Source organism: Gavia stellata, unplaced genomic scaffold (assembly GCF_030936135.1).
Source record: "Gavia stellata isolate bGavSte3 unplaced genomic scaffold, bGavSte3.hap2 HAP2_SCAFFOLD_34, whole genome shotgun sequence".
Classification (NCBI taxonomy): Eukaryota; Metazoa; Chordata; class Aves; order Gaviiformes; family Gaviidae; genus Gavia; species Gavia stellata.
This window is the reverse complement of record NW_026776320.1, coordinates 4,243,102-4,268,165: the sequence shown is the minus strand read 5'-3', so window position 1 is coordinate 4,268,165 and position 25,064 is coordinate 4,243,102. Positions and strand designations below refer to the sequence as shown.

At 44.1% G+C, this 25,064-nt stretch overlaps 1 protein-coding gene across 1 annotated transcript; it reads left to right on the top strand.

Annotated features, from left to right (window-relative positions):
- Positions 1-341: 341 nt before the first annotated feature.
- LOC132320887 (E3 ubiquitin-protein ligase TRIM36-like) lies at positions 342-12,147 on the top strand (the record flags this gene model as incomplete). The annotated part of the gene is made up of 9 exons (XM_059834517.1): positions 342-568; positions 3,816-4,137; positions 5,485-5,631; positions 6,734-6,829; positions 7,770-8,023; positions 8,685-8,809; positions 9,364-9,657; positions 9,961-10,258; positions 11,793-12,147. Coding segments are annotated over 9 exons (2,118 nt in total), but the record flags the coding sequence as incomplete, so codon positions are not given.
- Positions 12,148-25,064: the final 12,917 nt, after the last annotated feature.

The window sequence follows — 25,064 nt, the reverse complement described above, 5'->3', positions numbered from 1 at the left end:
TTCACTAGGTCCTTGAGTGGAATTAAGACTACTCCCCTCCTCTCCTTTCCTCCCCTGCAAGGCAGACATGACCTAAAGATGAACCGAGTTTGCCTAGTGGCGGTGTTCATTTCAGTTGAAAGGAATGTTGTCAGTGCTTTCATAAATGTTAATTGAGATTTGTTTGCAGCGTTAACCAGCGGAATGCCTCAAACCAGCTAGAATGTGCGATTCTAGAATAGAACGATTATTCTAGAGAGCTGGGCTTTTGTGACATACAGACATACAGCTGTGCACTAAGTCTTGCTGGCTCACGTTTTCTGCACTTACACTTGTTTTTCCCTCTTTCTGTCATGAAGGTTACCATTAAGGGTATCGAAAGAGAGCTCATCTGCCCAGCATGCAAGGAATTATTTACCCATCCACTGATCCTTCCTTGCCAGCACAATGTCTGTCACAAATGTGTGAAAGAAATACTCTCTGCATTTGAAGACTCTTTCGCTGATGGAGGCTCTGAATCCTCTAATCAGAGTAGCCCTCAAATTCAAAGCTCTTCTTCCAGCATGGACAGGATTAGTAGATCAGGTACGTATCGGAATTTTTGCGTGTTTTCCTTATTTTATGTGTTTGACTGACTTGAGCCGAATTGCGTCTGCATTGGTAAAATGTCTTCCCGGTACTCCTGATGCAGTTAAAGAGATGACTTAGGGATAGTGCGAGTCTTGTTCATTCTGTGGCGAGAACAATGGGAATATTTTTAAGGACAGTGCACTCTATTTCATATATAATAGATCAGTCTTTGTGGCATCCTGTAAATCTCTGTAACCATTGTATTTGTTTATTCCTGTATTTCAGTTACATTGAGATGCAGTAGCATCATGTTCAATAGCGTCGATGTTGAGGTGTAGATTTCAGCAGTTTTATTGCCTGTTGAGGTGGTTCTCTCAGGTTTCGGCCAGCCTAAATTGAGTAGTTCGACTTCCTTCTGAGCCTCTGCAGACTTTGCAAATGATGGTTTTGTCCTACCCAATTCATTACGCTTACAATAAATCATTTTCCATAGATGATGGTTATTGCACGGTTGCAGAATTGGGAGACAGATGACTGTAAGAAGACTGCGCTAACCGCCTCTTCCAGTGTGGTCTGCTCTGGAAGCTTTAAGGAGCACTCCTCATGCTCTTTGTGATGTCACACTAGAAAGATTCTTACAGCTGTTGTGTAATCCACAGATGAGTTGTTCTTTTACACAGATACATCGAAAGTACTTCTTGAAAGAAACCTCATCTTGGCTTTTAGGCTTCCTTCTGACGTAACTGTCCACTTTAAAACCGCAGTCCGCAGTGATCTGGAAGAGTCGCCCACAAGACAAACCCTAAAGCTGTGTCTTGTATTTCGTATGTTACTAACGTTCATCATCCCCTTCCCAGTTTTCAAAGCTCAAATATTTTATTTCACCCACTTCTTTTAAACAACTCTTGAGTTGTTAGTACTGGTACTCTTTCAGGATCAGTTTGATAAGCAAATGCTGTGTTTGCTGTAGCTTGGCAGGTTGAGGCTTGCATCATTTGAGGGAATCCCCAAACGAAATAACTAGTTGTCTTCATTACAGTCCTGTTTTCTGGATATGGGGTGCACAGCCCCACAATCACTGTTTAGCTCTGCATACATTTCAGCTGCTTTCTCAGCTCTCTCTACCTGCAGCGTTATGTGAAGTTTGAATGAAGAGAGCCCACTGGTGACTGCCATCTCCCAAATCCAAGTCTAGTCCCTTTTTTCCTCAGTAAGCATGATGTTCTGTCACGGCATTGTATGCATGGACTGAAGCGGTCACCGGTTTCCGCTGCAGCTGTCCACTACATGGTTTTACAACGTGGACATCAGGGCACCAGGTTGGGTGCCTAAGGAGTGGTGGGCGCACCGTGGGTGACCTGACCTCCTTGTGAGAACTGTGGCTTGCCAAGTGTGTCAGTATCAGACAGGCTGTGCGTGGGGACCAGGCCCCCCATGCTGCTTTCAGCAGTGTAAGTAAGGAGGTAATCCTTAATCTTCCGTGGAAAGCTGCCCTCCAGCTTGCTCTCTGTCGGGCAGTAGAAATAGTGATCTAGCATGATGGGGTGCGCAGGCAGTGCTGTGGCACCGTCCACGCTGTGCACAGAGGAGGCAGAGCTCCCTTGGGAACCTGACATTTAGATGCTACTAGATGTCACCCATACTGTTCTGTTAATGCAGTCTAGCTGTTCTGCTCAGAACCTACAGAAAAGCATGAGACCAGCTGAGTTTGAGACTGACATTTATTCATGCTCTGGTTGTGGCTTCTTAGCTGATAGTGATGCATAACTACCATGGGGTACATTTTGAAGATTTTTTAAAGGAACTAGTTTCTTACAGGAGTGTTGGTTTGTTTTTTTAAAGAGACTGGAAAGGGCGTGAGAGGTAGGGAGGTTTTGGATTGTTGGGTGAAGCACCCACAGAAGAGTGACACAAGGCAAGTGTCTTTTGGATAGCATCAAAGGACACTTCAAAAAGAAATGAAGCATCAACATTTCTGATGGGAAGATCCTCACTAAATACAGATGGGACCAAATTTCACTTTCTGAAGAAGAACCAATTTCAACACTAAGAATTCAGCTTGAAGTCATACCTCTATTTACAAATTAGTTATACCAACATGCAGTCATCTCAAGGGGATCTTAAAACCATGCTCCAGCTCGAGAGAATGGTTTTTTATTTCTTTGTAAGGGGAGGCTGAGAGGATACATGTTAAGCCTAAACACTGGCTTCACCTGCTTCAGTAATACATAAAGGACTAATTTTGATAGTTGTGCCCTGTGGGTTCATGAGTGAGACATGGGGATGCACTCTCTGTTTGATAGCCTCAAGAATGTTACCCTGTAAATAGTTTTTGGGTCTGTGTGAGCCATCCCCTGGAACAGGCTCCAAAGAATCCCTAGGCTTGCGACTTGACTTGAGCCTTGGATCACTTTATTTTGGAGAAGAGGGGAAATTTGTGCATAGCTGTTTCGTAGGAGTGCAGCTTCTCTACTGTCCCCTTTTGAAATGAAAAGAGATAAGCTGTACCCTTGTGTAACCATGCAGATCTGTGGTTCCCCAGTTCAAGGTAGAGGAATCTCTCAGACATAACCGTCTCAGCATCCCCTTTGGTGTGCGGGGCTTACTTAGCAGCCCTCCTTTATCAAGGCCGTTCAGCAAGGGCCAAGTAAGCCTCTACGTATTTGGACTGAATGATTTGGCTGAGATTTCGTACTGGTGATATCTAGTTCTCTTGTTTTCCTCTTTAGATTTTTATGATGCCTCTTGGGGTAAGCCAGGTAAGTTTGACTCGGCCAAAGCAAACTTCAGGGAGCTCCAAGTTGGCTATATTTGTCTGGGAATAACCAGTCTCACTCTGGGAATAGACATCTTACACTTCAGCGTGTTACGAAGCTGTTGCTCTCTATGTGGGCAGCCAGTTAGCCTAAAACCAACTGGTTTCCGGAAGGTTTTGTGTTTAGTCTTTTGAAAGGCTGCGGCTTGAGTGCATGCAAAACTAGACGAAGAAGATAGGATTGGAATAGCTAAATTAACCTTACCGTAGAATTAAGTTTTAGAGTAGTAGTTTGTAATGCCCCCTGAACTCAGACATTACACTACCTTGTCATGGCAAATGTATTCTCTTTGGCTTGGCAGAGTGCATATGAATTGGTATTGTACTGGTTTGGATGATGTGCTACGATAGTTTGAAATTGGTTCATAAATTCCTGTGCTTCTCCCTTTAAAATCTAAACCTCTTCTGTTTACACTCCTCCTAAATCAGGATTTGGTGTCTACACAGGCAGAAAACGTAATTCACTGACTCCTAGATCGAGTCTGTTTCCTTGTCCGGGTTGCCAGCGGGATACTGATCTCGGAGAACGTGGCATCAATGGCTTATTTCGCAACTTTACTTTGGAAACCATTGTGGAAAGATACAGACAGGCAGCCAGGGCAGCCATTGCTATTATGTGCGATTTCTGCAAACCTCCACCTCAAGAGGCCACAAAGAGCTGCATGGACTGCAGGGCAAGCTATTGCAACGAATGTTTCAAAATACACCATCCTTGGGGAACTGTGAAAGCCCAACATAAACATGTAGGACCAACCACCAACTTCAGACCCAAGGTAAGTATCCCGTATCTTACAGAATTTGGGTTGCAGCATTTGCATATAGCTTCAGACATATCTGTGCAATGGTAGTTGCTTTTTGGGACCGTTGTTCCTTTTTTGACTATTGCTGTTATTCATTGAGTGAACCATAAGCTTTTGTTCTTGCTGACAGCATGACTGCAGTTTTGAACATGTCTGCCTGCACAGATGATTCTCCTGGAAGTTTCCTTCTCTCCTCACACCTCCCCCCAAATCCAGCAGTCAATGACAATGGGATAGTTGGTTTCAGAGATGGTTTGCAATTTTAGCTTAGTGTGTCCATATTTATGCTACTCACTTCTATTTTTGAGCCCTTTCCTGTCCTTTCTTGTATGTGTGTGCATGTGTTAAAAGATGATGCTTTTAAAGCTTGACTGTTGGCACTGATGTCGTGTTCTCCTCCTTGACATGACACTGAAAAGCTTTCTCAAGAGCTTCTCTTTGGTAACATGGAGTAGATGGACCCAAATGTCTTTCAGTGCTCTGGAATGAGGCAAAGCATTTCTTTTTTTTTAAAACACACACGCACACATGTGCACAAGCACACCCACCCACCCCCACCCACCCCCTTTTAGACGGTTTTATCTGTTGCTTGAGCTTGGAGTTGAGCAGCACTTTTTTTGCCTCTTCGAGCAGTTACTTCAACGTGTTCAATTTTTGAAAGATTACTTTTAGCAAACACCAGCTTTTTCGCAATGCTGTTTAAGCTGGTACTGGAATTAACGCTCAGCATGAACAACTTGTAATTGGAGTCAGACAGAAAAAATGAAACACTGGAGCCTTTTATCTTTAAAATGACTGTGAATGGTGGTGTGGCTGCATTTCATCTGTTGCTCCAAGAGCAATGGCTATGTGGCTGATCAGAGTCTAGCTTAAATTTAAATCATTACAGTATTATGTCAACTCCTGCCTTAAGACAGTTCGTAGTTGTTTCAAGAGATGCTGGCATGGACACAGTTAAATTTGACAGCGTGGCTGTGTTATATATTGCATTTACAGCTCTGAACAGGAGTGTAGGGAGCTTGAGGCACGCAAACAGCTTCAGGGATTAGCAAAATGGTTGATTGCAGTATGGAGGCTACATGATGTGTACACAGACATCGCTACAGGTTTACTCACTGTGAACCTCGTGAAACTGTGTGTGTTCATCTGCTGGCTTTCACTGGCATAGACAAATATAAAAGGTGGAAGATAAACTGAATATAAAAAATCCACTGATGAAATCAGATGCTGCTGTGGGGTGATTTAGTGTTTTGATGGTTTGTTGAGCACCTCAGTTTTTGGAAGTACACCTGCATTCTCTCTGCTCTCTTTTTTTTTCAGATTTTGATGTGTCCAGAACATGAAATGGAGAGGGTAAACATGTACTGTGAAATCTGCAGAAGGCCTGTTTGTCATCTTTGTAAACTGGGTGGATGTCATGCAAACCATAGAGTAACAACCATGAGCACTGCCTACAAAACCCTTAAGGTAAAAGTAAATATTGTTGGACCTGGCCTTAAGAAGGGGAAAAGTACTGAGCTTCTGGTGTAAGGGCAAACTCCCTGTGGCAGGAAGCCAGGATGTGTGTTTAGAGGACACTGAACCAGTCATGAGGCATGCTGTTGTGCAACATCTGTTAATATCTATATTAGTGTGACATAGCGCACTTCTGAGAAACTGTATTTTCTATGAGGCTTGAAACATAACCTCTTAAAAGTCCTTCCACCTTGTTTTAGCCAACTAAAGTATAGCAGTACTGACCAATGCAAAAGGTTTAAGCAGTTTATACTTTACAATCTAGCTTTTTTCAGGTAAGTGTCCTTGTGGCTTGGATTAGCTGATACTTCAGAAGCACTCCTGAAAAATTTGCATTGGAAGTATCTGTTGGGACTTTGTATGTTTCTGAAGTTGCATAGCTGTTAATTCGCAGTACAACAGGGAAGACTTGCAAACATTGCTTTGTTGTTAAAGAATGATTGCTTCTACCTCCTCTTCTTCCTTCTCTTCCTCTCTTGCTCACAAGAAAAAAAAAAAGGGGGGGGGGGGGGGTGGGGGGGAAGACCAGACCAGCCTGCCTTGTGCTCTTTGGCCTCCTTGCCTGTTTGCAAGGCTTTTCCTGTACAGCTGTTAACTCTTGCAAGTCAGGAAATGCAGAGACACTCCTAAGTTCATGCTTTGAACCACTCATTCTTCTAGCAAATCTTACTACAAACGAGTTAATAACTAACGTGGCTTTTCTGTAAGTTTTAGTAACGTCCTGAAGCCTCATGTTCCTAGCCTAAGAGAAGGTGGCACTTGTGGCTGGGGAAGACTGAGCCAGCTGAGGCTGTTACCTCTTGTCCTTAGAGGCTGTTACCTCTTGTCCTTAGAGGCTGTGCCCCCAGTCCTGCCCACATCAGTGGCCTGATGTCCCTGTGCAGTCATTGCGGGTCACTGAGCAATTCTCCGCAGGGTTGCTGCTCATAACTGGTGGCAGGCTGTTGTCCTTGTAACTAGATAAAGCGAGTGCTAGCTGGATGACCTGCCTGTGCTGGTTGTCGGTTTGGGTGGGATACCCTTCTTCTGCTAGCTCGCTGTTTTGTTTTCACAGGAGAAGCTTTCAAAAGATATTGAGTACCTCATCAGTAAGGAGAGCCAGGTGAAAGCTCACATCACACAGCTGGATCTGCTGCTGAAAGAAACAGAGGTAAGAGTGTCTTCCGTGTTGGCTGGGGATAGCCCTTGCAGGGACACAGCAGAGACTCAAACTGTTTTCACTGAAGTGTTTCAAATCCTTTGGCTTTTTTCAGTTAGCCAGTAAAACAATTTCTGAACAGTTTGTGTTAGTCCTGAATCACAAATGGTAAGACCTAATCCTGACAGTGTTGGAAATATGGGCAACATACAGAGGGAAGTTAAGTTTTGGGTGCTGCTGTAAATTTAATTGAAAGAAAGCTTGTTTGATACCTTAATCAAAGAGAGGTGGGTTAGACTTACAGCTCTTGTGTATTAACGGTGCTTCACAATTTACACTGGCTGTTTGCCGCCTTGAGGATGTTGCAATAAAGTCAGAATGAAGAGTCAAATCTCCCTGCAGAAGAGTCAGAGCTGGGAGCTCACGTACAAGCTGAAAAACACAATGGCAGAAATTGCAGGAGCTCCTGGCCCTGCCTGTATCTTGATAAAGATTGTCTCTGTGCTTTGTAGTTCCTTTTATCCAGGGCACTAGTTAGAGGTGACCCTACAGTTCTGAGGGCATATGTGAGAAGCTGGGCTGGACCCCCATCTCAGTGTGGTTGGGGAAGGTGGAGGAGCACCTAGCTCTTGGGCATGAAGACTTCAGAAACTGACCTGTTTCTACAGTGCTTTTCCATGAGCTGTTTAGACACGTGCTATGCGTAACTCAAGACATAATCAGAGGAATACTTTCCTGCTCTTCGTTCTCTGTGTTGATCCAGTAAACGCTCACTAGCTTGGGTGCAGTGCTGATCACATTTTCAGTGCTGATGGGCATAACAAAGCTCATTAGTCTTGTCTGTCAAATGGATGACTAGATTGCTGTGATACCTTGAACAACTTGAGGTATGTTTCTGTACACAGCCACAGTGCTGTGGAATCTGTCTAAAATGTCTTTTGTTCCCTCCTAGTGCAACAGTGAACGAGCTAAAGAAGAAGCATCTCAGAGCTTTGAGAAATTATCTCATGTCCTAGAAGAGAAGAAGTCCGCAGCTCTTAGGGCAATTGAAACTTCTAAGAATTTAAGGCTGGAAAAATTGCAAACGCAAGCAGAGGAATATCAAGGGCTCCTGGAAAATAATGGCCTTGTAGGATATGCTCAAGAGGTGCTTAAAGAAACTGATCCATCTTGTTTTGTTCAAACAGCAAAACAGCTTCATGACAGGTATCTTAATTATCTTCTGTTTGAAGTACAGATACTGTTCCAGGATGTCTGGTCAGTCATATTCTTTTGACACCTGCTAGCAAAGTACTGAATGCAGTACCTTGTATTGCAAAGGCTCAGAGATGGTCCCAGTACCGTTCAGTAGAAATTGCTACATTACAGTGTGCGTTAAGAAACAGCAGTCAGGAGGGGCTCTGTCCTGTGACAACACGTGGCCTTGTTCAGTAGGACTGCACTGGAAGGGTAGCCCATTCAGCTCACTGACACATTCCTTGGCTCAGAGATTGTATCGGGTATTTGCAAGTTAATCTAACAGGTCTCTTCTGGCTTTAAAGTCTTTGATCTTAATAGCTGTTCTCCATTAGCGCTTCACATCTATTGTGTTCTTTGAACATAATGCCCCAAATTGTTAAAATGCTCTACCAGCTGAACGATTACCTCTTCATTATCTTTACACTGATACCTTTACACTGCTGTACAAAAGCCCTTAAATTTTGCATTTGAATTCTGTCTAGAGAGACAGAAATTTCTGGGAGACATCAGTAAGTACATGAAAACAGCACTTTTTATAAAGCAAAACCTAGCATTTTTAGTTTAAGGAATGCACACATGTGAATTCCCTTTTCTCTGTTCTGCCATCCCTTTGCTTCTGTGCTTTCAGAATCCAAAAAGCTACTGAATCTCTGAAGAGCTTCAGGCCAGCAGCTGAAACTACTTTTGAAGACTTTGTGGTGGACATAGCTAAGCAAGAAGAGATCCTTGGTGACTTGTCCTTCCATTCCAATGGTAAATTGCGAGAGCATCAGGTCTTTCTCAAGTTACGACTTGAAGGGCTTCTCTGGAAAGAGGCAAAACTTATGCAGGGCTGCAGCTGCAGAACTCAGTCTTGTGACTTGCATTGTCCCTTCTGTCTCTGTGATCCACAAGGCATTACCTGGCAGCAATGCTAGCTTCAGCTTTGAAAAAGAAGCTAAGATGCCGTTGCATTCAGTACCAGTTTACATTGGCTTCCAAAACGTTGTAGTTAAGGAATACTAGGTCTTCCTAGAAGCTTTTTGTTAACATGACAGAAAAGAATAGGCTTTTAGATGCTTTTTTAGCTGCCAGCAAAAATAAACAATACAACTTTCGAAGTAAAAACAGAAAGTAAGGGATTTATGTAAGTGCATGAATGGAACCATCCTCATCTGTACTCTTTAACTGATTGAGTCAGATTTCTGCCCCCACCCCCACCCCCCCCAAGTGCTATAGCCACTCAACAAAGGGCTTGTATGGTTAATTCTAAAACAACATATATCTGAATTTGAGGGTTTTTTTCTCCTGAATCTCTGGCATTCCAGGTCTAGAAATACCAGAAATCAATGAAGAGCAGAGCAGAATGTACAACAAAGCTCTGATCAGCTGGGAATGCCCTGGGAAGACAGACTCAGCTGATATCTATGTTCTTGAGTATCGTAAGCTTAATAGAGAAGAGGAGAGTGCGACGTGGCAGGAGATCAAAGTTTGCAGCAAGAGCAAAGTAATATCTGATCTTGATGATGACAGCTCCTATGCCTTTAGAGTTCGAGGATATAAAGGGTCCACCTGTAGCCCTTGGAGCCGAGAAGTTATTTTGCGTACGCCTCCAGCTCCAGGTATTGGGTTTTCTTATGTCCACAAGGTGTTGAATCTGTGTCTGTCAGTGTTAAGAGCTGTAGGTGGTTTCCAGTAGTTCCCAGACTTCTACTCTACTGTTACCGGTTGCGTAAATGTTTAGAAGCACTGTTAACAAACAGGTTAAGTAGGTGGCATGCTGAGACCGTTTTAGCTTGCATGACGTTCCCGGTAGCCTTATAAAGTGAGAAATTCTGATGCCAGCATGACTTAAAATGTAGTTTATAAGCACAGAAGGCCAAATACTTAACTAAGAGGAAATTTTTTTGGATACTGTTTTTCAGTTTTCAGTTTTCTTTTTGATGACAAATGTGGGTACAACAGTGAACATCTCCTGCTGAACCCAGGAAGAACCTCTGTGGAAAGCAGGGCTGGATTTCCTCTACTGCTGGGATCTGAGCGCATGCAGGTCGGATGCTACACAACCCTGGATTACATCATTGGCGACACTGGGATTGCCAAAGGGAAGCACGTCTGGGCTTTTCGTGTGGAAGCCTATTCATACCTGGTGAAAGTGGGAGTTGTTTCTAGCAACCAGATACAGAAATTGTTCCATAATACCCATGATGTGACCAGCCCAAGGTAAATTGCAGACTCTTGCTCAATACATGTTTTATATAAGGAGATGGCTTTTTAAAAAATAAGTTAAGAGTGAGTCTGGTCGCAATTAGTACACAAGGTGAACCTAACTAGTGGAAAGTAGCTTGAAGGATATGCTGTAAGCAGGTTGTCCTGTTCATCCCCTGCTATTAGCAGAAAGGTGTTGTAATTATCCAGAGTCCTATTTTCATTCTTTTTGGGAAAGAAAGGAGGTTCCTATAGATGTCAAGATGTGCCAGTTAAAGCAAGAAGGTAAAAAAAAAGCATCACTTGCAAGATTGAAGCAATGTTTAATTGTCAATAGTAAGACTCTGCCTTAATTTCCTTAGCATACTAGGTTTGGCAGCCATTCAGAGGTACAATGTTCACTGTGTGTATCTGTGTATCTTTGCTGTAGCTTGCGTCACGGTGGATTCCAAGTCACTGGCTTATCCCAGGCTATACACTTGCATATGGTACTGGAGTGCTACTGTTCCCAAGCCAAAGTACAGTGGACAAACCAATAAAAAGATTTCAGCTCTGAAGTATGGTTGTAGTAAGCCTGGATGTGTCTAGGAACTGCAGGCTGGGAAGCTATCTCCTGAGGACTCTTAACTTTTTCAGGAATGTAAAAAATGTATCAGCTTCCTCCTGTGTAACATACTGAAAGTGTAAGAACGCCTGTGTCTTGAGCTGCTTAAAGCCAGACGGAGGCTTTTTGCAAAGTGAGAAATTAGATCCTGATTTCCTGATTTCTTTTTCCTTATCCACACAAATACCTGGAAAACTTTGGCTGACACAAATCCAATCTCCCCCCAGACATCCCAAAAATGCAAACCTAGCTAGGGATTGTCGGCACAGAAGAATGTGTGCTTCTCCAGTGTGTCTTCATCTGGTGACAGAAGTAGGGGGCAAAAGCATGTAGACTGAACAAATCTGGCCGCAAACTTTCCCCAGTAACCAGCTGGGAAACAGGGGTTCATGGAAACCTCCAGGCAGAGCACTTTAAAAACAACCAAACCACCAAACCAAAAACTTAAACCACTACTTTTTGTGTTGTGAATTTTAAAGACAACGTAATACAGCAGTGGTGAGGAAAACTCATAGGACAACAGTCATGTTAAATGTATTTACTCGTGTCATTTAACATTATGTAAATGAAGTTAAACATACCTTGTCTGTAATCATTAGTCATAGTCGCTAAATTACTTTTCAAGTTAACTAATTTGCTATACCTGTAGGTTCATTAATGATTACCTAGCATGAGTACATTTAGATACATCCGCTCCTTAGTAAAGCCTTCTGTGGTCTTGTCCTCGTTAGCGTTTAGCTGTTATTTATTGTCTGAAGTGGCCCAAGTGAGTGTTCTCCATCTACTAAATGCGTCTTCCCTCCTGGCTTAGGTATATTTTTACCCCACAAGGTTTTGCAGGTGACCATGTGGTGTTTCTTGTCTTACAAAAATGTTTTCTCCAGTTCACATCACTGATCCCCCTTCAGAATTTGACAAAAGCAAATGGTTGTTTTTCTGTTCTAGATACGAGCAAGACAGTGGTCATGACAGTGGGAGTGAAGATGCCTTCTTTGACTCACCACAGCCTTTCACACTGGTCACTTTAGGCATGAAGAAGTTCTTTATCCCCACAACACCTGCTGCCCCCAAGGATCCAGCGAGCAGAATCCTTCCCCTGCCATCGTGCTTGGGCATCTGCCTCGACTGTGACAAAGGCAAGGTGGGGTTCTACGACGCAGGCCGTATGAAATGCCTTTATGAGTGCGAGGTGGACTGCTCTGGCATAATGTACCCAGCATTTGCCTTAATGGGTGGTGCAGCAGTTCATCTTGAGGAACCTGTCACAGCAAAGTACGGGGAGTACCACGACGACATCTAGTGCAGTGATCTCTTCCCATTGCTGTTCTGAGGTGGAAGACGAGAGAGAGCAGAAGAATTCTACCTTAGTTTTCACTCCTGATTAATTACATTCTGTCCACATGTTGCTTACAAGCCTCTGGGTCATGCTTTTTTTAAACAAACGGTTCAGACACGTCCCACACTAGTGGGAAATGTTCTTCCAGGAACTCTCCTGCCTTTCTTGTGATCTGTGCAATGCTTTTCTCCACAGACTTTCTTCCCAGGGGGAAGCAGGGAAGAAGTTTGACTAGCAACCAAAATTACTCTTCGGGGGTAGAAATCTACCTTTTGTGTAACGTAAATCCTTACATAGTCAGTTTTGCATTTAATGAAATCAAAGCTGACAGCGTGTGATTGCCATTCTCCTTTCAAGAAATCTGCCTGAATGCCTCTGAGGGGTCAAATGCTTTCCAATTAACCCCTGAGCACCAGGGGTTGGGCCCTTCAGCACGAAAGAACATTTGCAAAAATACAGTATAAAGCAGGGAGAAATCAGAACTGCAGCTGAACGTTTAGGTTTTATTTGGAAAGAGGAGGGTAAACTAGAATCTGATTGCATGTCATATACCTTTAATGTGACGGTAAGCTAAAACTCTAATTCTGACACCTGGTGTCGTGTAGTTGGTGGCATAATGGTAAGTTTCTTGACTCTTCCAGGCTTTTACTATAGGCTATATAAAAATATATAAAGTGCAATTCTACCTTAAACATCAGACTTACTTTAGAGTCCAAAATCAGAAGTGTTTGCATGTGTGAGTAATTGTACCTGGTATTTAGGCAAAAGCATATGAGTTACTGACATCAGTAATAATATGTGAACTTTTAAAAAAACATCAGGTATTTCTTTTAATACTTGTTTCTATAAGTTAATTTTTTGATCTAGTAGCAGCTTGGTTTTTTAGTAAGAATGTTAAAAATGCACTGATTAAGTTTTGAGACCTGATTTCTGCCTTAAAGGATGTCTCACCTCAAATTTCTGTTCCTCTCCTTTTAAAAACTGTATCACATAGTAGTTTTGCGTAGAATCATAGAACCACAGAATGGTTTGGTTTGGAAGGGACCTGTAAAGATCATCTAGTCCAATCCCCCTGCCATGGGCAGGGACATCTTTCGCTAGATCAGGTTGCTCAAAGCCCTGTCCAACATAACCTTGAACATTTCCAGGGATGGGACAGCCACAGCGTCTCTGGGCAACCTGTTCCAGGGTCTCACCACCCTCACCATTAGAAATTTCTTCCTTCTATCTAATCTAAATCTCCCTCTTTCTGTTTAAGCCCTCTTTATATATTGAAAGGCTGCAATGAAGTCTTCCCTGGAGCCTTCTCCAGGCTGAGCAACCCCAACTCTCTCAGCCTTTCTTCACAGGGAAGGTGTTCCAGCACTCTGACCATTTTTGTGGCCCATTTTACATCCCCCAGTCTGTACTGATACTGGGGATTGCCTGGACCCGAGTGCAGGACCTTGCACTTGGTCTTGGCGAATCTCACAGAATCACAGAATCACTAAGGTTGGAAAAGACCTGTAAGATCATCAAGTCCAACCATCAACCAACACCACCGTGCCCACTCATGAGGTTCACATGGGCCTGCTCCTCAGGCCTGTCAAGGTCCCTCTGAATGGCATCCCTTCCCTCTAGCGAATGAACTGCTCAGCTTGGTGTCATCTGCAAACTTGCTGAGGGTGCACTCAATCCCACTGTCTGCGTTGTTAATGAAGATACTAAATAATATTGGTGCCAGCACAGACCCTTGAGGGACCCCACTCGTTACTGGTTTCCACTTGGACATTGAGCTATTGACTATAACTCTTTGGACGTGGCCATCCAGCCAATTCCTTATCCATTGAACAGTCCATACATCAAGCCCATCTCTCTCAAATTTAGAGATAAGAATGTTGTGGAGGATCGTATCAAAGGCCTTACACAAGTCCAGGTATATGACATCTGTAGCTCTTCCCTTGTCCACTCGTGCAGTCACTCCATCACAGAAGGTCACTAGATGAGTCAGGCATGATTTGCCCTTGGTGAACCCATGTTGGCTGTTTCTAATCACCTGCCTGTCTTCCATATGTCTTGACGTATCTTCCAGGAGCATCTGTTAGGTGATCTTACTGGGCATGGAGGTGGACTGCATCTGTTTATAGAAAACTACGTAAAAAAACATTTGGGTACTTGCACTGTTCACTTGTGTTGTGGAAAAATAAGGCTATAAAGTGAAGGATGTTTCTTACACATACTTGGTGCTTTCTAATTTGGGGATATGCTTTCTAATTTGGGGATAGTGTTGCATCTTGATGAATGTGTGTGAAGTATGCTTACTAAGTACGTGTATACAGCTGTAGAGCTATGAAATGGGACCTGAAAATCACAATACACTTAAATGAATGTAGGTCATAATGCAAAACCTTTGTGTGCTTTGCTGTCTGAACTGTTGTACTGATCTGACCTGGAGTACTCCCCTCCAGTGTCCTCTCTCTTAAGCCCCTGTCCAGTGGCCACTGTCAGAAGAAATTGGCAGAAATGGTAATTGGCAGAAGTTCCATCTGCGACAGAGTGCGCCTGACAGCCCTTTTGGGGCTAGAAAGGCCCGGCAAGAGCAACTTCTTGTCTGGGTCTCACCCGCAAATGTTTCTGCCTTAGTAAGGCTGCGTGGAAGTACATTCCACAGCTTCATTATGCACTTGTGTGAGAAACACTTTGATGACCCAGGCAGCAGCTGTGAAGCAGTGGATATCTTCTGGAACTTCCTGTTGCAGGAGAAATGGCAAATTGTCCCTCGCTAGTTACCATTTAGGTAATTTCTTTTTGTAATAGATGGTTGTCATAGCCTTTCTTTCCTATTATGCCCTCCCCTTCATGTTTCCTCTTGCTGGATGGAAGCCATTCTGTACTGGTGAGCATCCTGCTGCCCCTCTCTCTCCTCTTGCATTCTGAGACTGACTGAAGGAGCCCTCCATACAGACACTCTGTTGTTGTGAAGGATGACAAAATGCTGGGTTTTCCTTCTTTCCATAGTCCTGAAACCGTATTTGCCTTTTTGGTCAATACCGAGTATTAAGCTGACATTTACAAAGTTTCTTCTGCAGTGTTTTCCACACAATCCTGATGGTGAGTTGTAAACAAGCTGTGCACATACAGGGTTTCCCCACCTGGTGTGTTATTTGGCATTTGTTAATACTGAGTTTCATCTGCTCGTTTACCTGGTCACTTAGTCCTGAGGGCCTCCTGCAGCTCTTCAGTCACTTCTAGACTTGAATGTTCCTGAGTAGCTTCATAGGTAACACAAACGTCATCATTCTTTTGTTGGCTTGCTTTTCCAGATCTTGGAGCAACTTCAGTTGTAGTCAGATGCAGCAAATCTCTTTCTGCTCTTAAAATTTATCGTTTCTTCCACTTTTTTTCCCCTCAGTCATTTATTAAACCATGACTAGCAAGTCAAGCACTGAGAACTTCTACATGTTAGTACACTCTGTTGAGTAGATGAGTCATGTTCTTGTGTGTGTGAGCCCAGTAGTCACATAGACCCAGGAGGCAGGATTCTCTCTGCAGTAGCTGTGACTTCTCCCATTGTATAATCACCATTTGTCTGTTCATCTACCAAACTTAGTATTGGCTTAAAGCTATAGATGATAGGGTTGAACTTTCTCATTTGTTGTTCCCAGACCAAATCTCTTTCCACAGACAAATATATAATTTTTGATTCCTCAGCTTCAGAAACCGGTTAGAACGCCACAGTTCCACATTTGGATTCTTTATAAGCATCTGGACCAATACCACCAGGCTTTGGCCTTTCATTCTTTCACGGAAATACTCATAAACTGAACACTATCTTAGATATGACGACAGTCTCTCAGACTCATTTATTTTAAAAAGATTAAATTTTACTGGTTTGACAATATAGAAGTAAAAAATTAAAGATTGAGGGTTTTTTTTCTGCTATAGCTTTATCTTACATTACTTTAAGATGTGCTCTGCTATGCAATTACTTATTCTCCTGGACAGAGACTGACGCCACTTTAAACATTTACCTACCTTTTGATATGTCTGTTTGTATCTATCTCATTCTGAGTTTAAAAATTGATTTGGCTTTTGGTGTCACCTGAATACTTAGGATGCATTCATTACAGTACTCTATGGTGCTTAGTCCAGCTTATTAAATAAAAACACACACTGTCAGAGGCACTGACAACACACTGTCAGATTTTTTTCCGCTACGATGGAAGTGTCACCTTTCAGAAATACAGTTCAACAGTACTTGCCTATCCAGATACTTATTTTTCCAGAACAAGTTTCTTCCTACGAAACAGCACTTTACAATGTAGACTAAGCTAAGAATGGTGTGGTATTGTGTGGATCTTTGTGCAATATAGCTGTTTGGTGACTACTGTGTGATTTGCAAAGCTTCATGCAGGTGTGAATCATGTAGACACTTTTTAGATGTCTAAAGCTTGAACAAAAAGGCCTTGTTTAAAAACATTCTGACATTAAAAAGGCAAATTAGGAAAATATGTCAGGAGACAAATTGGCTACTCCATCTAGTGACTTGGCTAAATTACAACGGCCTTTGCAATCTTCCCTATTGGCTTTAGAAACTAACCAGTGGCTGTTGTCAAACATATTACCAAAATGGGAAAAGGTCAATGTGGAAGACCATGAATTTCGTTGTAGATGCACTCGGTGTGGCCCAAGATAACCTATCTTTGGTTCTCAGTTGTATCCAGGCTCAACTGTGGGCGCAATCAGTGGCCGCTTCAATCATAAGAGAGGGTGAAGAAGGCAATCTCCCCACCGAGATTCGGAAAATAATTTGAGATAGTGCCACTGATTTAGAGAAAAAACTCCAGTCCTGGTGGAATTTGGTAAACTTTACCCACGATCCCATCACAAGTACAGCCACAACTTTTGTATTAACTAGACATAATGCTTCAATATATTCCATCTACCCTGTTATTGCATTAGGATTGAATCACAATGGAACCATACTCTATCCATTTGAGCATAGAGTATGGGCCCAAGAAGCGGGACAGAAATGGCAAACTGTGGATTTGGATTCTTGTATTGTACGAGAACAACAAGGGTTCATCTGTGAAGGTAATGCAATCAGAGGTCAGGATATCTGTTTAGATACTGAACAAAATCATTTTGAGTCATTTTGAAACTCGCCCTGACGAAAACCCTGAAACACTGCTTATATAGATGTATGGGTAAGGGCTGTGTATGTTTGAGAACAGCTTGTGATTTTATATCCGTAGATGATGTAGTTATACATACTAGGAATCACTCCAATTTTTGTGTTTGCAATTTCACTGAAATCACGGGATGTGATTTTTCTTACTTGGCTCCAGTCACATCTCACCAGCTCTTGCAATCGAATTATACATGAACTCAGGAACTGTTGCCTGCACCCATTGGAATGAATCTCACTTTAGTGAAACAATTGCTACAACAACCAGGATTTAATCAAAATTTTGAAAAAGGTCAAGGGAAACAGACACAGAACTTTAATAACTGTTCATCACAATGTGGAAGAAATACACTGTGTTTTAGAGAGGGTGGAAAAGGTGCAGAACATAAATGGTGGGACACTCTTTTCGGATGGTCACCTACTGCTACAGGCATCCTAAATAAGTTATGCCACCCCATTGTTATTCTCCTGATACTGATTTTGATCAGTCTTGTTTTCTCAGTAATACTACATATCATAAATTGGAGGATGATGAATCGATTAACTCGTTTGGCATCTATACTTGATGCACATAATCTGCTTAACTGATTAAAATGAACGTATTGAAATAATTTTCAAAACTTTCACAGGGGGGAACTTTTGTAAATACTCTGATTTTTAAAAAAAATAATCAAGAATTAATCATATAGAAAGGTTAAATTTGATTAATAAATAAAATAATAAAATACAAATGCATATGTTAGGATTGTTCCGTTAGAAACAATAACCATAGGAACCTCACCAGGGAGTCGCTGTTCCATACTAAGGAACTAACAGTAATGAGATGGAACGATGAAGAACTGAATAGAAAAGTCTGGTTTGAGTCCCGTGACAATGTGACCTGATATGCACCAATGATGCTGCTTGGAAAATTCCTTACCTTTCCCATCTTGATTCAAATATCAAGAATGCCAATCAATAGATATTAATAGAAGTAACCATTGATTATTTTAAGGATGGATATTGATAGAATAGTATAATCCAGAGAGCGATTAATAAAAATTAAATTTTATATATTCTGTATGAAGGTAACGAGGTATGACTTATCTGTGATTTCATCATAAACTAACTGCTGAACAATGTAGCACTGTGAATAGGCAGGATTTGCTTGTCAAGAGAATGATAAGTTGTAGACCTGGTCAGGAAACCGAGGAAAACTTAAGAAGATTCCAAGAATGGAATTTTGCAACCAACCTGAGCAAAGATGGCGTTCAACTGAAGGACACCATGAGGAAGACTATGGACGACCACCAGAGGACCTTAGACGACCACCTGTGTACCTGAAGGCCCATGCCTCACGAGCTTTTACACATATTAACGAGTTCTCGGAAATCGTATGAATATGTTAATTGTTTCCTGGAAATATGATGAATATGTATACTTTGATTGTGTATAACTTTTGTAGCAGAGAAACTAGGCACGCACACGTGGTGGAGTGATCCCCTGTGCGTCCAGCGCTGCAATAAAGAAGTGCCTGCTCACCCACATCACAGAATCACAGAATCAGTACGGTTGGAAAAGACCTGTAAGATCATCGAGTCCAACCTGGGGCGGGGGGGGAAAAAAAAAAAAAAAAAAAAAAAAAAAACAAAAAAAACCCACAACACACAACATCAAAAAACCCACAAAAAAAAAAAAAAAAAAACAAAAAAAAAAAAAAAAAAAAAACCACAACACAACCACAAAACCCACGCCACACAACAACAATAACAAGCCACAACCCACCCAACACCACACAGCACCATGTCCATCAAGCTACATCCCACAATGCCACATCCACACGCTCCTTGAATACCTCCAGGGAGGGTGACTCTACCACCTCCCTGGGCAGCCTATTCCAGTGTTTCACCACTCTCTCAGTGAAGAAGTTTTTCCTAATGTCTAGCCTGAACCTCCCCTGTCGCAACTTGAGGCCATTTCCTCTAGTCCTGTCACTATTCACTTGGGAGAAGAGACCAACACCCACCTCTCTGCAACCCCCTTTCAGGTAGTTGTAGAGAGCGATGAGGTCTCCCCTCAGCCTCCTCTTCTCCAGGCTAAACAACCCCAGCTCGCTCAGCCGCTCCTCGTAAGACTTGTGTTCCAGACCCCTCACCAGCTTCGTCGCCCTTCTCTGGACACGCTCCAGCACCTCAATGTCCTTCTTGTAGTGAGGGGCCCAAAACTGAACACAGTATTCGAGGTGCGGCCTCACCAGAGCCGAGTACAGAGGCATGATCACCTCCCTGCTCCTGCTGGCCACACCATTTCTGATGCAAGCCAGGATGCCGTTGGCCTTCTTGGCCACCTGGGCACACTGCTGGCTCATATTCAGCCGGGTGTCGATCAACACCCCCAGGTCCTTTTCTGCAGGGGAACTTTCCAGCCACTCATCCCCAAGCCTGTAGCGTTGCCTGGGGTTGTTGTGGCCGAAGTGTAGAACCCGGCACTTGGCCTTATTGAACTTCATCCGGTTGGCCTCAGCCCATCGATCCAGCCTGTCCAGATCCCTCTGCAGAGCCTTCCTACCCTCAAGCAGATCAACACTCCCTCCCAACTTGGTGTCATCTGCAAACTTGCTGAGGGAGCACTCTATCCCCTCATCCAGATCATCAATGAAGATATTAAACAAGACCGGTCCCAAAACCGAGCCCTGGGGGACTCCGCTTGTGACCGGCCGCCAGCTGGATTTCACCCCATTCACCACAACCCTCTGGGCTCGGCCATCCAGCCAGTTTTTTACCCAGCGAAGAGTGTACCTGTCTAAACCACAGGCCGCCAGCTTCTCTAGGAGAATACTGTGGGGAACAGTGTCAAAGGCTTTGCTGAAGTCCAGGTAGACAAACATCAACAGCCTTCCCCTCATCCACTAGGCGGGTCACCTGGTCATAGAAGGAGATCAGGTTGGTCAAGCAGGACCTGCCTTTCATGAACCCGTGCTGGCTTGGCCTGATCCCTTGGGTAGCCTGCACGTGTCCCGTGAGCGCCCTCAAGATGAGCCTCTCCATAACCTTCCCCGGCACCGAGGTCAGGCTGACAGGCCTGTAGTTCCCCGGATCCTCCTTCCGACCCTTCTTGTAGATGGGCGTCACGTTGGCAAGCCTCCAGTCATCCGGGACCTCCCCCGTTGACCAGGACTGTTGATAAATGATGGAGAGCGGCTTGGCAAGCTCTTCCGCCAGTTCCCTCAGCACCCTTGGGTGGATGCCATCAGGCCCCATAGACTTGTGGGTGTTCAGGTGGCATAGCAGGTCGTTAACTGCTTCCTCCTGGATCATGGGGAGCCTATTTTGCCCTCCATCCCTGTCATCCAGCTCAGGGGGACGGATACCCTGAGGATACCCGGTGTGGCTGTTAAAGACTGAGGCAAAGAAGGCATTAAGTACCTCAGCCTTTTCCTCATCCTTCGTGACAAGGTTCCCCGCCGCATCCAGTAGAGGATGGAGATCCTCCTTGGCCCTCTTTTTGCTGTTAATGTATTTATAGAAGCTTTTTTTGTTGTCCCTCACGACCGTGGCCAGGTTGAGCTCTAGCTGGGCTTTCGCCTTCCTAATTCCCTCCCTGCATGACCGAACGAGGTCCTTGTACTCTTCTTCACTTGCCTGCCCCTTTTTCCAGAGGTGGTAAGTTCTCTTTTTTTCCCCAAGCCTCAGCATAAGCTCCTTGTTGAGCCAGGCCGGCCGTCTTCCCCGCCGGCTCTTCTTACGGCACACGGGCACTGCCTGCTCCTGCGCCTTCAAGATTTCCTTCTTGAAGAATATCCATCCTTCCTGGGCCCCTTTGCCCTTCAGGACCGTCTCCCAAGGGACCCTCCCGACCAGTGTCCTGAACAGGGCAAAGTCTGCCCTCCGGAAGTCCATGGTAACGGTGTTGCTCACCCGCCTCCTTACTTGGCTAAATATTGAAAACTCTATCATATCATGGTCGCTAAGCCCAAGACGGCCTCCGACCTTCACTTCACCCACCAGACCCTCTCTGTTCGTAAACAGCAGGTCAAGCAGGGCACCTTCCCTTGTAGGCTCGCTTACCAGCTGCGTCAGGAAGTTATCTTCGACACACTCGAGGAACCTCTGGGACTGTTTCCTCTTAGCTGTGTTGTACTTCCAGCAGACATCCGGTAAGTTGAAGTCCCCCACCAGAACAAGGGCTTGCGACTGCGAGACTTCTGCCAGTCGCTTGAAGAACACTTCATCAGCTTCTACGCCCTGGTCGGGTGGTCTATAACAGACCCCCAGCAGGATATCCGGCTTGTTGGCCTTCCCCCTCATCCTTGCCCAAAAGCATTCAACCCCGTCGTGACAATCATCCAGCTCTATACAATCAAAGCACTCCTTGACGTACAGAGCCACCCCACCGCCTCTCCTTCCTTGCCTGTCCCTCCTGAAGAGCTTATAGCCCTCCATTGCAGCACTCCAGCCATGCGAGTCGTCCCACCATGTTTCTGTGATGGCGACCACGTCATAGCTGCCCTGCTGCACGATGGCTTCCAGCTCCTCCTGTTTGCCGCCCATGCTGCGTGCATTGGAGTAGATGCACTTGAGCTGGGCTATCGGTCTTGCCACCGGCAATGGCATGCCACCCCTAGGCTCACCTCTGGGTAGCCTGGCTTCATCCCCTTCCCCCTTCGAGTCTAGTTTAAAGCCCTCCTGATGAGGTTTGCCAACTTACGGGCAAGGATTCTTTTCCCCCTTGGGGACAGCTGGACACCACCTGCACTCAGCAGGCCCGGTGCCACGGAGACCACCCCATGGTCAAAGAATCCAAAATTCCTCTGGTGGCACCAGTCTCTGAGCCACGCGTTGACCATGTTTGCTTTCTTATTCCTTTCAGTGTTCCTCCCCGCCACTGAAGGGATTGCAGAAAACACCACCTGCGCACCCGATCCCTCAATCAGTCTCCCCAGCGCCTTAAAGTCCTTCTTCATCCCTTTCACGCTTCTTTGCTCTATCTCCTCGCTGCCAACCTGCAAAACTACCAGCGGGTAGTAATCGGTGGGCCGTATCAGACTGGGGAGTTTCATGCACTCATGCAGTGTATACATGAGTTTTTATATTGCAGATTTGTAACAAACTGGTATTATTTTTCAGCTCACTATGAAAGGGAGGAAAGATTTTTTGCCACAATACTTCCTTGCAGATAAGGATAACCTGAATGAAAATATTTTTATTTGCTCAACATGACCTTTTGTTTTGAATCAGAACAACAATAAGCTCTGTTGCTCAGAAATGGGGCTTCTGGGGCTAGAAGCCAAATTCTCGTACAGATTCCCCTGGGCTGACCCCACCACTGCTGAGTACAACACGTCACCTCTGGGAGGTGGATGCACTTACACATACAGCAACAGCTCTGCAGAAGCTGGGTTTAAGAGCCCTTACTCCCGCCTTCTCTCTACCCCACGCACCTCCCTCCACCACACTGACACAGCCATTGCAACGCCACACAGGGAACCCGAACGGGGAACCGACCTGGTGGAAACAAGAACCTGAAAGAAGCTGCACGTTCTTCCTCAGCATGTCACGTACTTGAGACTGCTTCTGAACATAGGCTTAATTACAGCAAAAACCTTTCAACTGACAGAAATTGGGTCCTACCACACCAGCTCAGGTAGGTTCCCGAGACTGTCATCGTGGTGGCTGCCGCAATACAAGATGAACACTCATACATGTCGTTAGCCATTGGATTTTCAGGTGCTTCTCCCAGGATCAATAGCATAAAACTCAAAAATTGTTCCAGAGCAAAGGTGCACATATTTTTGCAGAAGATTACTTTGATCTAAACCATTTACTGAGCTCACTGCAAATGCAATGCTCAGCGCTCCCACTTATTTGAGTCTGTATCCAAACAAATGCTTTTAAAGTACACAGAAAGATAGGGAAAAATATGGGAGAAGCATTTGTTTGAGGTCTACCCTACGTGAAGTCTAATGTGCAGGGAAGATTTTTTTATTTTTTTTTTAAGACCAGCATACCTCTGCTGCTCCTGAGGCAAAGGAGATTGTCAGAAAACAGCTGCCAAAACACAGTGCAATGACCGGAATAGGAACAGGAGGAACTCAAAATGACAGGAAGCAAAATGTGCAAGACAATCTCAAACTGTGGAAGGTGCCCAAGTAAGTTCCTCAGAAACTTGTTGTCTAGGTGCAGAAAAACTAAAAAAGACCTATCCTGAAAAAGAGAAGAGCCCTGTACCTAGAGCACAATATTCTGTTATTCTGTCTTTAGATACGAATCAAAGGGGTACATTTGTAGAAGATCAAAGAGGAGTACTATCTTGTTCTTGTCTGTTTGCCATTTGCATGAAGGGATACTGGGGTTTGGACACGGAATTTTCCGTGCAAACAAGACCTTGACTGAATTTCTCCGTCCTTCTGGCAGATCCAGGTAGCTGTTTCAGGAGCACAGATGCAGAGGGAGGGGGAAGAGGAAAAGGAGAGGAATGCTTTTTAAGGGTAACCACATCGTAGCTGTCAAGTTTTTAAAAGGTAATGTGCATGGTGACTGCATAAGCTGCCATATGATCCATCCAGCTGTGCCAAATGCGAGGTAATAAGTAAAAATAGTCTCACTCACTCCCCAGATTTGCTCCCAACCTCGACTGTATACATTTTATGACTCATGATGCCCCAAATATGTCTCAATTTCTGATGATTTTTTGGGGCAGGATCTTACAGACACGTTGCTGAGCAAAAGAGTTGCTGCTCGTAAGGTATTTTATAAACCCAGTAGAACAGCATGGGAAAGACCCCAACAGTAGTAGGTGATATATTATGCTTCTGAAAAAGTAGTCTTTTCCTCTTGATGATGTTTGAAAAATCCATATAACACTTCCCTCAGTGAACATAGCCGAAACCAATACTGTCAGAGCAGGAGCGGAGCGCAGTGCCAGATGGCTGTGGGGTCATTAAATTACTGAAGAGCTGCACAGATCCACGGGCGGCTCTGTGTGCAGGAAATAAATAAACAAACAGATAATGTTCCGGACTGGAACTATTAGCCTAACGAAGTCAAGGCAGTTCCAGTGCTTAAATGTGGATTACACGGCGGGAAAGCCTGTTGTTTAACCAGTCTGACACTTAATTTCTTTTTTCTCCCTCCCCCACCCCCCCTTCTTGAAAAGCGAGCGAGCGAGCTGAGTTAAACATATGGATTCCTATTGTTAAGAAGTATGGTTGCTTTCGTTTCACTAGGTCCTTGAGTGGAATTAAGACTACTCCCCTCCTCTCCTTTCCTCCCCTGCAAGGCAGACATGACCTAAAGATGAACCGAGTTTGCCTAGTGGCGGTGTTCATTTCAGTTGAAAGGAATGTTGTCAGTGCTTTCATAAATGTTAATTGAGATTTGTTTGCAGCGTTAACCAGCGGAATGCCTCAAACCAGCTAGAATGTGCGATTCTAGAATAGAACGATTATTCTAGAGAGCTGGGCTTTTGTGACATACAGACATACAGCTGTGCACTAAGTCTTGCTGGCTCACGTTTTCTGCACTTACACTTGTTTTTCCCTCTTTCTGTCATGAAGGTTACCATTAAGGGTATCGAAAGAGAGCTCATCTGCCCAGCATGCAAGGAATTATTTACCCATCCACTGATCCTTCCTTGCCAGCACAATGTCTGTCACAAATGTGTGAAAGAAATACTCTCTGCATTTGAAGACTCTTTCGCTGATGGAGGCTCTGAATCCTCTAATCAGAGTAGCCTT